This window comes from Acanthochromis polyacanthus, chromosome 16 (assembly GCF_021347895.1).
Source record: "Acanthochromis polyacanthus isolate Apoly-LR-REF ecotype Palm Island chromosome 16, KAUST_Apoly_ChrSc, whole genome shotgun sequence".
NCBI classification, from domain to species: domain Eukaryota; kingdom Metazoa; phylum Chordata; class Actinopteri; family Pomacentridae; genus Acanthochromis; species Acanthochromis polyacanthus.
Window position 1 is genome coordinate 2990343 of NC_067128.1, and position 12726 is coordinate 3003068.

Below are 12726 nucleotides of genomic sequence, written 5' to 3' on the forward strand. Positions count from 1 at the left end.
TGCTGGACGTTAGCTTGCCATCAATGAATCGATAGTGAGACGTTGGAGTCGGCACCGTGAACTGACTCAATGCTTTTTACTGCCATGTTAAAGGCACTGTTTGGGGAGGGGGAAAAAAGCATTTATTTAATTAAAAGTTTAAATAAAACTTTCAGTGTAAATATCTCATGTTAGAACGTGAACACCTGCAGCTTATATATGTACAAAACGTTTTATCTTTTTAAATTTAGTGGGTGCAGCTTATATTCAGGTGCACTCAATAGTCTAGAAATTACGGTAAATTGTGGTCGCTACTTTGTGGATTTTCGTCTACCACAGCAATAGACAAGGGACCACTCAACAGCTCTGTTTTCCTTCATTTAGATAGGAAGATGGCTGCTGTGTGGTGAGACCTGCCTATAATTTATAAGTAAACTTAAGTTCTGGCATTTCAAACAAAGTTTCTATAGTAACTGAAGAGGAACAATTGTAAGCTACCCTGAATTCATTTATTGTGCATTATTATCCCCCGCCTCCACGAAGTGGAAAAGGGGGATATAGATTTGGCGTCCGTCCGTCCGTCCGTCCGTCCAAGATGAAGGGGACAGCTTTTCTCGGAAACTATTACAGCTAGGATTACGAAATTTAGTGTGTAGCTTCACACCATGGACACCTTGATCAAGTTCGAAAATGAGACCTGTGCGATAATATTTAACAGAGTTATGGCTCTGGATCCCTATTTTGGATATAGACTCATAGACATCACATGTGGCGGGGGATATTGATGACCATGTCGTCTTGTTCTTACAGGTGTTTGCTCCTCTATGTAAATATCATGGTGTTCTGTTTAAGTACAGCTCTTTAAGTTGAAGTAATTACGAATAACGGTTGTAATTTAATGTGCTGCCCTCTTGCCATCATCGCCTTTCCCACACAATAATGGTTTCCACCTGGCGTCTTTCCAAGACAAAAGCAGCTTCCGTTTCGTATCATAAATTCACAAAAGAAACATAATATAAATATAATAACTGGCTGCGGTGGTGATGCACGATAGGGCGTTAAAATGTGTTTGCACGATTAATAGTGTTTATGACCATAATGTATATCTGCTGTCAGAAACGCTCCCAGAGTACTGTGAACTTACAGGAATAAAACACGCAGATAGAACCGGAGAACAAGAAAGATAATTAGCGCCCTTGTTAAGAGTTTTTATGTTTGTAAAGCGAAGGTATGATTTACAGGCTTACAGTGCACAGTTGGAAGACCCATTTAGCCAGTCATTTAGCACGGCTGTGACAACCTGTTGTAGGAAACACTGAAAATATATTTACGTTTCTGCTGCACTGCCACTGTGTTTCCTCTGAACAGTTACTGGACTCCTTTTGTCTATCTTCTCTCTGAATTTGAACTGAATACCTCAATCTTGATTCAGCCAAACAACAAAATAAAACAGAATCGTGTTCAGATTTAAGCTGAAGTTTGAAACTTGCAGCTTGGACTGTGATGAAGTAGAAACCTTATTAGACAGAAGAGTTAATGTAACATTTTCATGAGAGGATTTGGCTATTTAGGCCTAAAACGCCTGGTAAAAAAGGCCTTAAAAGCCTGTGTTTGATTTTAGAATAACCCCCTAAAACCTGAGTTTTTGTGGAAAAAAAAAATTTGATTTCTCAGCCTCTGAAGCAGATAGAGACAAAATTCCAAAAGTATTTGAGAGCTTAGAACTGTGGCTTTCATGATAAGTGGGGTTTATTTATACAAACCTTCAACAAAATATTTGAAAACATCAACAAACTCAACAATATGAAAACAATAAAATGATTATAAATCAATAAAGTTTTCAGTGCAAAACATTTTCAAGTTGCAGGCAATAAAGTGACAATCCAAAGAGCAGCACTTGTTTCAGTCAAAATTGTAAGAAAAAAAAAAACGCGATAGTGCTTGCCAAAGCACTCAATGTGCAGAGGTAGGTTGCATGGTTTACAGCCATAAACTGTTGGCCCACTTACTTTCTCATTGTCAGGGACAAGTTGACATTCCCGGCATTGCTTTCACTTGTCATAGAAGAAACAGCTGATTAGCGCAAAGAAGCTTTCCCGGCGTCAATGGAAGAACTGCGCAACAGTGCTCCAGGGTTTAATGGTAGAACTGCGGTAATGCGTTCCCGGCTTAAATGGGTTAAAGGGAAAATTAGGATTCTCTATAGATACTCTATCAGACAGTTTGGGGATCTTAATTAAGTTCCAGCGTGATGTCCTTTGCACTGAATAGAGCACTGTGCGATTTTTCTATCGGGAAACCCAGTGGGAGCAGAACGTGTTTGGTTACATCAGGAAAATAGTTTTTATCATCAGCATGTGTTTGAATTGTGTCGAGGTGAGGACTGAGGTCTCCCTAATGCTCCGATTCCTGAAGTTTCCAAACAGACTTTTAAATCCAAGCCGGTCTAATGCATGTGTGTGTTCATTAAACCAACCAGACAAAGCTGCGTTGGCTGTGTGAGGAGGTTCGGGATCGCGACACAAGAGAACAGCGCCTGAGGAGGCAGCATCAACAGACCCGGGATCAGTTGAAGGCCCTCAGGCAGAGCCGGGACTCGGAGCAGGCGACTCTCCTGCAGCGCCTCGACCAACAGGAGAAGCTCATGCACTCGCTCAGTGTTGAAAAGAAAGGTAGAATTTAATTAGAAAAGCACTATGTGTTGATTTCACTCACTATGATTCTACTGATGCATCTAATAGGGATCGACGCGGGTTTTTGTTTTGTTTGTTTTTTAGGACCGATGCCAATTTTTGGCACTAAAGAAAGGCAGATAAACGATATTTGGAAATGATCATTTTTATTTATTTTCTACATTGTAGCTTAATACTGAAGACATCAAAACTAAAACAATACACGTGGAATTATGTTGTAAACAGAGATGTGTTATCTTCAGTATTAATCTACAGTGTAAAAAAATGAAATAATGAATGAGAAGGTGTGTCCAAACTTTTGATTGGTAGTGTACATTAGATGTAATGTTTTAACAGCATGTGATAGCAGTAAACCTGTCATTCATAATTAAGCCTCTTCATTAATAAAGGTGGCTTTAACTGAATATGTAAAATAGAAAAAGTAGTGATTGAATTGGGACGCTCTTCTCTGTTTATGCGGAATCGACTGAGATTCATCAGTCTGTTTTCTGCTGTTCTTTATTTTCTTAATCTTTCACTGTTTCACCACATTTAAAGGACAATAAGGTTCATATCTTGAAGCATTATTAATCATTGTTTTCCAGACTCTGTTTCATTTATTTATATATTTATTCATTTATCTGATCAGGGACCATGCAATTAACATAGAACACTTCTGATGCATTACATATAGAGTGTATGGCATTAAGCTAACTTGCAACTCCTGTCGCTGGTTGGGCTTTTCAGTTAAAGTGGTCAGAGGTCCAACAACACCAAGAAAAACAGCACAGACAACATTATGAACCTATAACCCCACCCACAAACGCACACAATGACACAATCCGCAGTCAGTCAGACCTTATAGATGTCACAGGTGGGTACATTCTTGTTTTTCTTTCAGCCCAGACAGGTTAATCTAGGGCTGCTTTATAGCTTAGCTGTTAGCACATCCTTAGCCACTGAGAGAGCGGCTACTGATGTGTAGCAACGGCTTGTGTTTCTCGCTCAATTTTTGCCGTCTCTGCTTGTAAAACCTTTCCGAGAGCACAGAGTGATGACAGACAGAGAGGGCTGGCTGCATCAGACCTGAAGTAGCGCATTTAAATTATCAGTAATCGGGCAATAAAGATGCCTACACAGATAATCAGAAAAATGCCAGATATTGACCACGATTATTGACAAGGCTGATAATCAGTCTATCCCTAGCATATATTCGTGCTTTTTGTAGACCAGTCGGTGTCAGTTTTCCTTGTCAGAAAGCTGATATGTTAAAAAAGAGCATTAAACAAGAAATGTTTGTCTGCTGACTTACTGATGCTGACGAGGCGTAAATATTTACCATAGCCAGCTCCTAAGGAGGTATGCAAACTCCTTAACCATTCCTTTTGACAGATACAGTCTATTCACGGTCTGATCTGCTGTTTTCTTCCTCCCTCATTTACATGTAATCACACCATCATTTAGAGCAATAACTAATTCAATGCAGCCGTATTACTGGAGTGTTTTTTGTGTGCCGTGTCATAATGGATGTTTACGAAAATGGCTGTCTGTGCCTCTGTCTCTCTCTCTGATGCATTGTATTTTCTTTAGACTGTGCACACGGGTCTGTCTGTCTGTTTACGATTACAAATGTTTGAGAAAGCATCTTAATGGCTGTGAACTTTGAGTCTCGTATGGAAAATGGACTTGTTTTTTTTTTTCCCCGTCCCGAGCCCCCGTTCTTGACTGAATTTCTCCTAATGAGCTGTAACTGGCAAAGGAAGAACGACTTGTTTTTAGTGCCTCATCCGAACAATACAGGGAAATGGACCTAATTTGTGTCCCATTAACACAGAGCAAGAGAGTTGAAAGACGCTGCGAGACTCTTGACAGAAGGATAGTTGGACTTGGTGAAGGCGATGGAAAAGCTTTAGAGAGAGTGGGGCCAGCTATCCGTCTTCTATCGCTGTATGCTTTTTGGCTGTGATGGTAGCATTGCACATTTCAGATAAGCAATCTGATGATCCAGCCTCGTCCCCAGACCCTCTTTGGAATCCGTTTGCTCCGTCATCGAGTCTAATCAGCCGTTTGACAGAAGTAGCCTTGTCTGTCTTCACTGCAGGCATCGCTAAAGCATGCTCTCTTTACTGATTAGACCTCAGAGTAATCTCTGTGTCACAACAACAACATCTGGCTGCTGGAATTGAAGGCAAGGATTTTATCAGCTCTGATTTGAACACATCTCCTTAGTAACACATTTTAGCTGCGATTCTTATATTGTGTTATCGAAGAGCAAGACAGATCGTACAGGTTCCCACCATGCAGCGGTGACGTATTTGCAGGAATATACTCCACCGTGCAGTGCTGTAAATACTAATTATTGTTTATTATCAGACTGGAAACAGCGTTCTTATGAGATCCTATATCTGCTTGTTTTATCTCAGCAGATTAGCCGTTATTGCCAGCTCTCTGCAGGGCCACCGTGTGATGTGCAGCGTTTGTGTCGGTGAATTTATTTGTGTCAGATTGCAGTTGCTGTGCGTTTTCCTCGAGACCTTTCATCAGTTGTGCAGTGCTCCCTATTGGCCCTTTTCCTTAAAAACAAGTCTGCACTGCGTGTGTAGATAACAGTTGTTCCACTGTTACAGAGCATCCCACAGTTTTTAGGGTGAGACGGGGCTGAGTGTGAGTCAGCAGAGATAACTGTGGCGGTTGTCTACCAGTACGATCGTTCTTCTGCTGGTTTCCAAGCAGATTTTTACAGACCTGGAGGTCGGAGACTGGGGAATTTGTTCTATTGGAAAGATGTGTTTGGCATTTTCAAGTATTACAGATTTCTGTTTGTGGACATTTATCTGAGGAGGTGGAGATTCGGTCATCTACAGGTAACTGGATATTGAATTTGGTGACATGCCAGGAGTTAGAGGATGAGACAAACAAGTGAGCAATCTTACTAGTATGTCTGCAGAAGGTCTTATCTGCAGTTGGGTTGTGTGCTTTCAGAGAAGTAACACAAGTCTGTTGCTGCGTGGATGTCACTACACGGTTACCTACTCTAGTCTTTCCACCCTTATCTCACGCATGACTTCACTCAAACAATGTAAAACTACTCTACATTTCACAATTCACTCATACATGTTTGAAATGGAAATTGATTCTGATGAGCTTAAGGATTCAGAAGTCCTGCAAGTTGGCAGCAGTGTTGCCAACTTGCCGACTTTCTTGCTAAGTCTAGTTACTGTCCAAATCCTCCTGGTGACCTTTTTTTTTTTTTAAAACAAAAGCAGCTAGTTACAAATCTAGTGACTTTTTCAGGTGTTTTAGAGACTCTGACGTGAAAGCAAGCATCGTTCTGTGAGCCCCTCCCCGTCCCAAAGCATCACAGGTGTCAGTCCAGTGACCCCACAACAGTCAGGAGATCCACACCATTCTGCGTCCAGATGGCAAATGAGTCACTGCAGATCCTATCATGGCTTATAGAGCAGGATGTAAATGAAAATGTTTCTTCACCGTCACACTAAAGTAAATCACTGCATTTGACTCACATAGTCTCTAGTTCAAAAACATATTCTGGGTGTTTTATATTCACTTTTTGTCTCTCCCACAATGTTATTCCTCTCTGCTACAACATTGATTACAATTGCATGCAAATGAAAAAATATGAAAATTAATAATAATAATAATAATACCTTTATTTATAAATCGCTTTCCGTCAAAGTGCTGTACACAAAAATAAAAACGGATAAAAATAAAAACAATATAAACAGAACAGTAAAAAAAGACATCAGTTAAACAATTTAAGATTCATATGTAAAAGAAAAGAGGTGGGTCTTCAGCTTAGTTTTAAATACATTAATGGACGATGCCTGCCTGATTTCAGCAGGTAGACTGTTCCACAATGTAGGTGCCCGGAAAGAAAAAGCCTGTTCCCTCACCGTCTTTTTACAGACCTTTGGGACATTCAGAAGTCCAGTCCCCTGAGAACGGAGAGCCTGGACTTAGGCAGTGACATCATTTAGTGGCTTTTAGGACAGCCAATAGCTACTTTCCTTACTGAGGTGTTGCCAACACTGGTTAGCAGGGTTGGTTCTTTAGGTTTGCTACGTTTGAAAGTCTCAGTCTGTGTTTCGGTTGTCATCTGTACAAAACGCAGTTTTAAGGTGGAAATGCACAGCTATGGTGTTGACGGTTTTCTTTGCTCATGATGTGTCTTCTAACATATAGAAAACATCCAGACATGTTAAGAAGTTGTAAAAAAAACAAGTAGATTTTTACTCCAGGGGGTCTTTAAGGACAATTCTTGCTTGTCAGGTCCACAGGTCTGCAACAGTATGTAGGTATACAGGGATAGACATTATGCAGAGGGATACAGAACCCATGAATCAGCCTTTATTGTGTACGTCTGATGCTCAGTTCTTATTGTCATGTTTCAGTCTGTTATCAGCGGTGCAACTGTGAACTTAAACAATAGTCTAGTTTAAAATCAGCAGCCAAGTTGGGACAATAAGCCCATTATTATTAAATTCAGTTACTGGCAGAAGAATACTTTATGATTTTATTTCATTAAGATTAATTAAAATGTTGACGAACGTTTTCTTTCGATTTGCTCTTTCTGTAATGTAAACATTTTATTACGACTGTCTGCAAAACGCTCCTTCTGCACAGCATAATGCCAGGCAGAATGAAGCATTGTGGCATTTGCTTAATAAAACAAAATTGCTCAGTAAATTCACAGTTATTCCTCTAAATCAACATCTCATTAAGCCGCCAGCGATTGTAATTAAAAACAGTTTGGTGCTGCAATCAACAACAAACACAAGCAGAGTTTGTCTTTCATATACCTGCCGGAGTAAAAATAATCCACCAACAGCAGACTGTGGTTGAAGCAGTGGAATACATTTATCACATGACCGCAAAACAATCAATAATATAGTCAGAAAAAAATCACTTTCTTCATGTGCTGGGAGGTTAAAAGGCTCAGTCCCACTTAAAACATCACTGTGGTGAGTCCTGGTTGAGCTGTGTGTTGCAGTTATTTTTGCAAATTATTTTTTAGTAAGCAATCGGTCTATAAAAGATTGATCCTCCTTTTGGTTCTTATAGCCTGAGTTTTGTCAGACCAACAGCCAAAACCCCACATATACAAAGGATAGCACATCTGAGAAGCTGGAACAAGACAGTTTTTGGCATTTTACCGGCAAAATCTTAACAGACTAGATGTCTCCGCTCTTTTTCTGCTACAGATATTAATACTATGTATGCACAGATGGAGCACATGTCAAAGAAATGAACAAGTAAAATGCCGTTTCCCTGAATATGCAGCACAGATATTATTACTTTGAGATCTGACAGCTGAGTTCATCAACAGCAACATCTTTTCCTGCTCATTTCAGAGCTGCTGGAGAGGAGTCGGAGGAAGGAGGACGAAATGAGAAGCCTTCAGGTCAGCATCGTGTTTTCATCTGCCATGCCGCATTCTAAATAGTGGATTTTTTAATATCCAGCTGACCTCATTTCAACTGTATGTGTACAAGTACAGAGGGTTAGTGCAGTGCAAACATAGCATTTCCTCCACATCAGCTGGGTTGTGTGATGGTGTGTTGCAAACATCGCGGCACAGCTGTGGGCCCGACACACTCCTTGTAGCCTTGCTTGGACAAGTAGCTAATTACTGCAGACATGAAGTCTTGGAGTTTAAAAGCCGCCAGCGGCCTCGCCTCTGTCTTTCAGCACCGCAGCAGCGACACTTGGCAGGCCACCAGCTCACCTAGTCCGGCACTTTATTCCCCGATAAACAGCAAAACACACACACACACACACACACACACACACAAATGAAAGTGTCTGCAAAGACGCCGTCCTTCACGAGCTTTTGTCTGAGAGTCTAAGTGTGTTCATGTGTGTGTCGGATGCCAGGGTCCCATCTGCGGTTGCATAATGGCACCTGCCAGAGCTCGTGTGCCCTCTCAGACGCAGCCGAGCTTTTAATTATGAAGGATGAGGAGGGAGATGTGGAGGGGAAAGCCGGGCAGAATGAAGGACGTAGACGAGTTAAAAAAAAAAGAAGAAAAGAATAAGTTAGGGGTGGGCTGAGGAGGGGGGTTTAAAAACACAGCACTCCTGTTAGAAATCATGAACACATTACAGGCAGAGGAGGGAGAGGCAGCCGGTTGGAGGGAAGAGCAGGTGTGCGTTTGAGTGGCAGATAAGAGGCATAGCATCACTTATGCATCGTTAGAGAGGGAACATCAGTCAGGAGCTGCATGAGCGGCGAGAGCGGTTTGTCTTTGTGCGAGTGTGTCGGTGTGCGTGATGAGAAGTTGTGCGCTACAGACTGTCCCTCGCCTGTGTTTTTCCTTCCCTTGTTGCCCATTTGTTGGAACACTCTATTCTTCTCTGTCTGTTTTTCTTTCCCCTCCCTCACATGAATATACCGTGTTTCTGTCTGCTCATCCACCATTTTGAGAAGTTACCTGGACTCTCTGGGTGCTTCCAAAACCAATACTATCATAATACTGCACAGTACGGCCGTAAACAATTTACTGTGTTCCAGTACATTTTCACTTTGTTAGCCAGTGTGCTTTTCTGCCCATTCTCACCCACAATCTTCTTGCACTTATGTCGCATGCATTACGGCGTCTAGCCTGAGTATGAACAACTTGAGTTACTGATGACAAATCATTTTGCACAACAAGCTGTAGAAGTCAAAGCTTAAGGTGCAATAATATGACGCTGAAACAACAAACAGCTGTGGTTTGTATTTATGTATTTAAATTAAACAGAAGTAGTGTGTGATCACTGTCACATGCAAATAAAACCATTCACAGTAACAATAGGTTATTATTGTTTAGTTATTGAAGAATACTTTATGATTTTATTTCATACAGATTAACCCTGTAAAATATCAGTTTTAGTTTTTTATTATTTTGCTCCTTTTTCTATATTTGGATTTTACAGGGTTAAAGTGAAGATGCACTTTTTTTCCTGTTTACTATTTGGGTAATGTGAACATTTTATAACATTTCATTGTGTTTAATAATATGGCCTAATGTAGATTGCTGCAAGAAACAGTGTGTATTTTGTGAGGACAGCTGCTGCACATAATTAATGTAAAAAGAGGAAATATGCGACTTGGAATGCAGCCACCGTCTCATATGAATGAAAGCATTTTTTGTCTCGTATATTAGTTTACCCTTTTAGCCCACCAGATGCACTTTGCATCCAAATTCACTTCCATTCTTCTCTGCTGAATTGCCCTCAAAGAATTTATTGCAGAGAGGTGAAGTGTATATCAAATGTGCACAATGAGGCTGCACAATTAATCGACTTCAAATGGAGATCGCAATTTGAAACATTGCAATTAGCAAATCGCAGCGGCTACAATTTAGGATTCACCAGGCCCGGTTAATAACTGAAGAGGCTAATGCTGTAATTTAATTTTAATTAATTCGAGCAGAATGAAACTTTCAGGGGTTGTTTATCACCACTGGTCAGCGTAAAATTCATGGTTCATGCATGGCCCTGTGGTTTGACTGACATTAGCTCAGTCTGGCTATTTAAGAGCTACACATGTTGCTGGAAGTCTGACCTCAGTGATTTTGCAAATTCCCTTGTGTAACTGTCACACTTCTGATTGCTTCTTATGTGATAACGCTCCTCCACATTTTAAATTTATCAAACAGTAAATACTGAGCTCATGTTTGACTGTAAAAAAAAAACACTAAATCAATTCACAATATTGGTGAAAAACAAAGATATTTTCCCCAAATCATTCAGAGATATGACACAACTTTATTTTTACGATTCCATCCATCCATCCCTCCATCCATCCATCCATCCATCCCTCCATCCCTCCATCCATCCATCCATCCATCCATCCCTAATCATAAATACTGCTCTGCATCCATCTCCACTCTACATATCTACCTCATGCTAAAGTAACAAAGTTATAAAGACAGATTAAAGTCATGCCTTTACTCATTTCTTCACCCATTTTTATGCATGAAAAGGTCCTGATGTCCCTATATTCCTAATGATCCCAGCTGTTTCTCAGTGCACCAAAGAGTAATTTTGAAATTACATCAAATGTCTACACTGTCTATAACACAGAGATGACATTACATTCCACTTTGTATGGAAACCAAATGTAAAATAATGGATTTTATGTTTTATTGTTGTCGAATGCAGGTCCTCTGAGCAAACAGAGGTAGAGCTGTGGTCACTGATGGCCTCTTGTTTCGGGGAAAAGTGGGGATTTTGGGCAAATAATCGCCACCTCGGTGTGTAGACTGGAGTATCTGAACACTAAAGTGAAAAAAAACAACATTTATTTCCTTTAGATTAAGCACACATTTTTCAGAGTATGATCAAAATAAATGATGGAAGATTTGGATGGTCTAGACTGTTCTGAAAAAGACAGGATAAAGCATTTATGGCTAGCCCTCGCAACAAGATAATACTTTAAAAGTAAAATTACAGTGGAAATAGCCCTGGGCTCTTCAGGTTAAACCTTACTTTGACATTTGTGTGTTTGAAAGGTAACATCACTGTGTTTGTGTGTCTCTACAGGATCGTGTGTTGGATCTGGAGATGGTGAGTTTCCATCTTTTTATAGACATTCTATGTGGATATTGAGGTTTATAAAACTAAAGAGTCCCCGAGTTGCCTGGAGTTGTTAAATTAGAAGTCATGTTGACTTTCAGCGTGATTTGATTTAGCTGGGTAGGCAGGTTCACCTGAGGCTGTGTTTGTTTAGCAGCCCATAGAGGTTAACACAGGGTTAGAAATGATTGCTTTACTCAAGGCTCACAACTCTGTTAATCATCATAAGTCTTGCTGATGGGGTGAAGAAGCGAGCTGTACTGACAATTCGGTATTGACCTCACCATCCCAACGTCTACTGCTAACATCCTTAATCAGCTATTAGATGTCAGCCAGAAATTAGTGAACGTCGCTGAACGGCTACATCGACCCGATCGCTTTTTACTCTCCGGAAAGAAAGAAATAACTAAATGAAGCTGTCTGAGGCGAGCTGTCCATCCATCACAATTATGTGTCACGCTTGTCTACCTTCAATTAGCTGCCTTTGATCGCTATCAACTCGCATATTTCTGCTTACTGCAGCCACACAGCGCCATCGACCCGTCTTCCACTCAGCCCGGCTGGTGGAGATCATCCAGTGAATCTTACTTGTATGTCAGGATGCCATTCAGCGTCGCAATCAGCGTGATGCCTTCTAACAGCCACTTCCTTTGATGCTTAAATGCTCCGTCTGAATGGAAGCAGGAAGGCCATTGAAACGTACAGTGGAGGAATGAATAGAACTGAGTGCGGCTAGAGTGGTTACTTAATTAAAGCTTGTGCTGGATGTGTCATTGCACAAGTCCAAAATTAGTCTCTGAATTGACCAGGCAGTGTGACAACACGACACAACACGCGGATTTTGCTTGATTTTTTTTTTTTTTGTGTGTGTGTGTGAATGTTCTTAAAGAAACATTCTTTTCAATATTTCTTTTTTTTCCACCAAAAATAATGTTCAAAAATTTCCCCAAAATGTTGAAAATGTGGACATAAAAATGCATTTTTTTTCCACATTTTCAAACTTTAAAATGGGTCAATTTGAGCCGCGGGACAACACGAGGTTTAACCTCACAAATATGGTCAGATACGCATTTCTAAAGCATGATAAATGGCAGTTATGGTCGAAATGCTATAAAATGCTTTTTGGTGGAGTAACACATTTTGTGCTTAAAACTCATTAAGGCTGTTGCACACTTTATTTTGCTGGCAGGTTTCTTTACTAGTTTCTTTACTTGCTAGTACTCCTGCACGTGTGCAAATGATGCTAAGAAGTCCTTGCAGAGGCAGTTTAGCAACTGTTGTCTTCTTGCCAATGACTGTATTTGTAACACATAAAGTGGCATTAGACCATAGCTGTGATTTATTTTATCTATTTTTTTGGTAGCAGCACAAGTACAACCTTTGAAAGTCACAGCCTAAAACTCTTGTTTACATAAACGTGCATATAAACCTCCCTGCAACATAATCCACCTTCAGTCCACACCCTCGGTATATTCTAATCAATAAACTGTTAAAT

General features: G+C 40.4%; 1 protein-coding gene across 4 annotated transcripts in view; it reads left to right on the top strand.

Moving 5' to 3' along the window:
* LOC110965791 (centrosomal protein of 128 kDa) overlaps positions 1 to 12726 on the top strand; it is a 61332-nt gene that overhangs the window by 39212 nt on the left and 9394 nt on the right. For 3 of the 4 annotated variants that reach the window (XM_051936558.1, XM_051936559.1, XM_051936560.1), the window contains 3 exons: positions 2459 to 2651; positions 8024 to 8073; positions 11199 to 11222. In XM_051936558.1, the coding sequence (XP_051792518.1) occupies positions 2459 to 2651; positions 8024 to 8073; positions 11199 to 11222 (267 nt within the window). The remainder of the gene's footprint in view (positions 1 to 2458; positions 2652 to 8023; positions 8074 to 11198; positions 11223 to 12726) is intronic. The other variant, XR_007936711.1, reaches the window with a different exon arrangement.